The following is a 1,640-nucleotide window of genomic DNA, read 5'->3' as shown; positions in this document are numbered from 1 at the left end:
CCCCCCCCCATGCCGGAGGGGGTCCTGGCATCGCCTCGCACCACTGGTCGCAGGAGGAGATGGATGAGCTGTGCGAGCTGGCGGAGGCAAGGAGCCAGCCCTCGTACCACCACGGCAATGGGCCCTACAACGATGTCAACATTCCCGGGTGCTGGTTCTTCAAGCTGCCTCACAAGGCAAGTTGGGTGCTCCTGGGGCTCTTCCTGGGGGCTTCCCCGCGTCCCAGTTCCCCTCGTCCTGCTGCACAGCCGTGTCACCTTGCCTGTCACCCCGGTGCTGCAGCACTCCTGGGACCCCTGTGATCTCGTCCCATGGGATAGGGTGGTGGAAAGGCATCTCTCTAGGTGGGGCAGGAGGATGCACAGAGCTTTACTGATGCTGAGCGGTGGCACACTGAGCCTTGGCATCTCTTTTGCTGCTACAGGACGGGAACGCTAACAACGTGGGAAGCCCTTTTGCCAAGGATTTCTTGCCCCAGATGGAGGACGGCACCCTGCGGGCTGCCGTGGGCCGCACCCATGGGACCAGAGCCCTCGAGATTAACAAAATGATCTCGTTTTGGAGGAACGCTCACAAGCGGATCAGGTGAGTGGCCACCTTCAGCTGAATCACGACATCCCCGCGGATGGACGGAGGCTGCGTCACAGCCAGGGGAGGTCGTGCAGATGCGGGGGGCTCAGCATCTCGCCTGCCGCGTGTCCCCCCAGTTCCCAGATGGTGGTGTGGCTGAAGAAAGGGGAGCTGCCTCGCGTGGTGACCAGGTACGGGGAAGAACGGGCCCAGCTGCGACCACAATCCCTTCTACGCCGCTCCGGGAGGGCTCTCGCAGGATGATGCTCACCCTCACCTCTGTCCCAGGCACCCCAACTATAACGAGGAGGATGATTACGGAGCCATCCTGCCGCAGGTGGTGACCGCAGGCACCATCACCCGCCGGGCGGTGGAGCCCACATGGCTGACGGCCAGCAATGCCCGGGTACGGCTCCGCTCGGGTCCTTGCGGGGGTGTTTTGGGGCATCCTCTGTGTGTTCTGGACTGGTGGGAGCAGCCTGGGTTGGAAATAGGAGTTGGGGCTGGGCACTGGGGTTTGAGGTGGCAGGGCTGGTGCTGGGGCCCTTCCTTTGCTGACGTGCTTTGACTTTGGGAGAGGGGAAGGAGTCAGCAGAGGCTCCTGAGCTTCAAAATTTGGTCAAAGGAGAAGAAAACGCTGAAGCACTGGTTTCTCTCCTTCCCCAAGCTCCCTTTCTTCCGCGGTGGAAGAGCCTAGGGGGAGTAACCAAGTGGGCGATGCCCCACGTGTGTGTTAAACCCGGTTTTGACTTTCAGAGCAAAATTTAGGGGCACAGGGAGCACCGTGCCGGCACACCACAGCTGCGGGAGGAAGGCTGCTTCTGTGCCGCTGAGGATGAGAGGGAGGTGCGGGGCTTGCGCTGAGTTGGGCATCGTGTCCCGCAGGCCGACCGGGTGGGCAGCGAGCTGAAAGCCATGGTGCAGGTGCCGCCCGGCTACTCCCTGGTGGGCGCAGACGTGGATTCCCAGGAGCTCTGGATAGCCGCTGTCCTCGGCGAGGCGCACTTCGCCGGCATGCACGGTGAGCCGGGCCTGCGCCGCAGGGGACGGGTTCGCTGGGTAGCGGGGTG

The 1,640-nt window shown here is 63.1% G+C and overlaps 1 protein-coding gene across 1 annotated transcript in view; it reads left to right on the top strand.

The window, feature by feature from the left end:
• POLG (polymerase (DNA directed), gamma) overlaps positions 1–1,640 on the top strand; it is an 11,086-nt gene that overhangs the window by 4,737 nt on the left and 4,709 nt on the right. Inside the window, 5 exon segments of the mRNA XM_009335238.1 lie at positions 54–176; positions 425–585; positions 708–761; positions 859–976; positions 1,456–1,629. Coding sequence (XP_009333513.1) covers positions 54–176; positions 425–585; positions 708–761; positions 859–976; positions 1,456–1,629 — 630 coding nt within the window.

Source organism: Pygoscelis adeliae, unplaced genomic scaffold, assembly GCF_000699105.1.
Source record: "Pygoscelis adeliae isolate BGI_AS28 unplaced genomic scaffold, ASM69910v1 Scaffold21, whole genome shotgun sequence".
NCBI lineage: Eukaryota > Metazoa > Chordata > Aves > Sphenisciformes > Spheniscidae > Pygoscelis > Pygoscelis adeliae.
The sequence above is the reverse complement of the archived record's forward strand: the minus strand, read 5'-3'. Positions and strand labels throughout refer to the sequence as shown.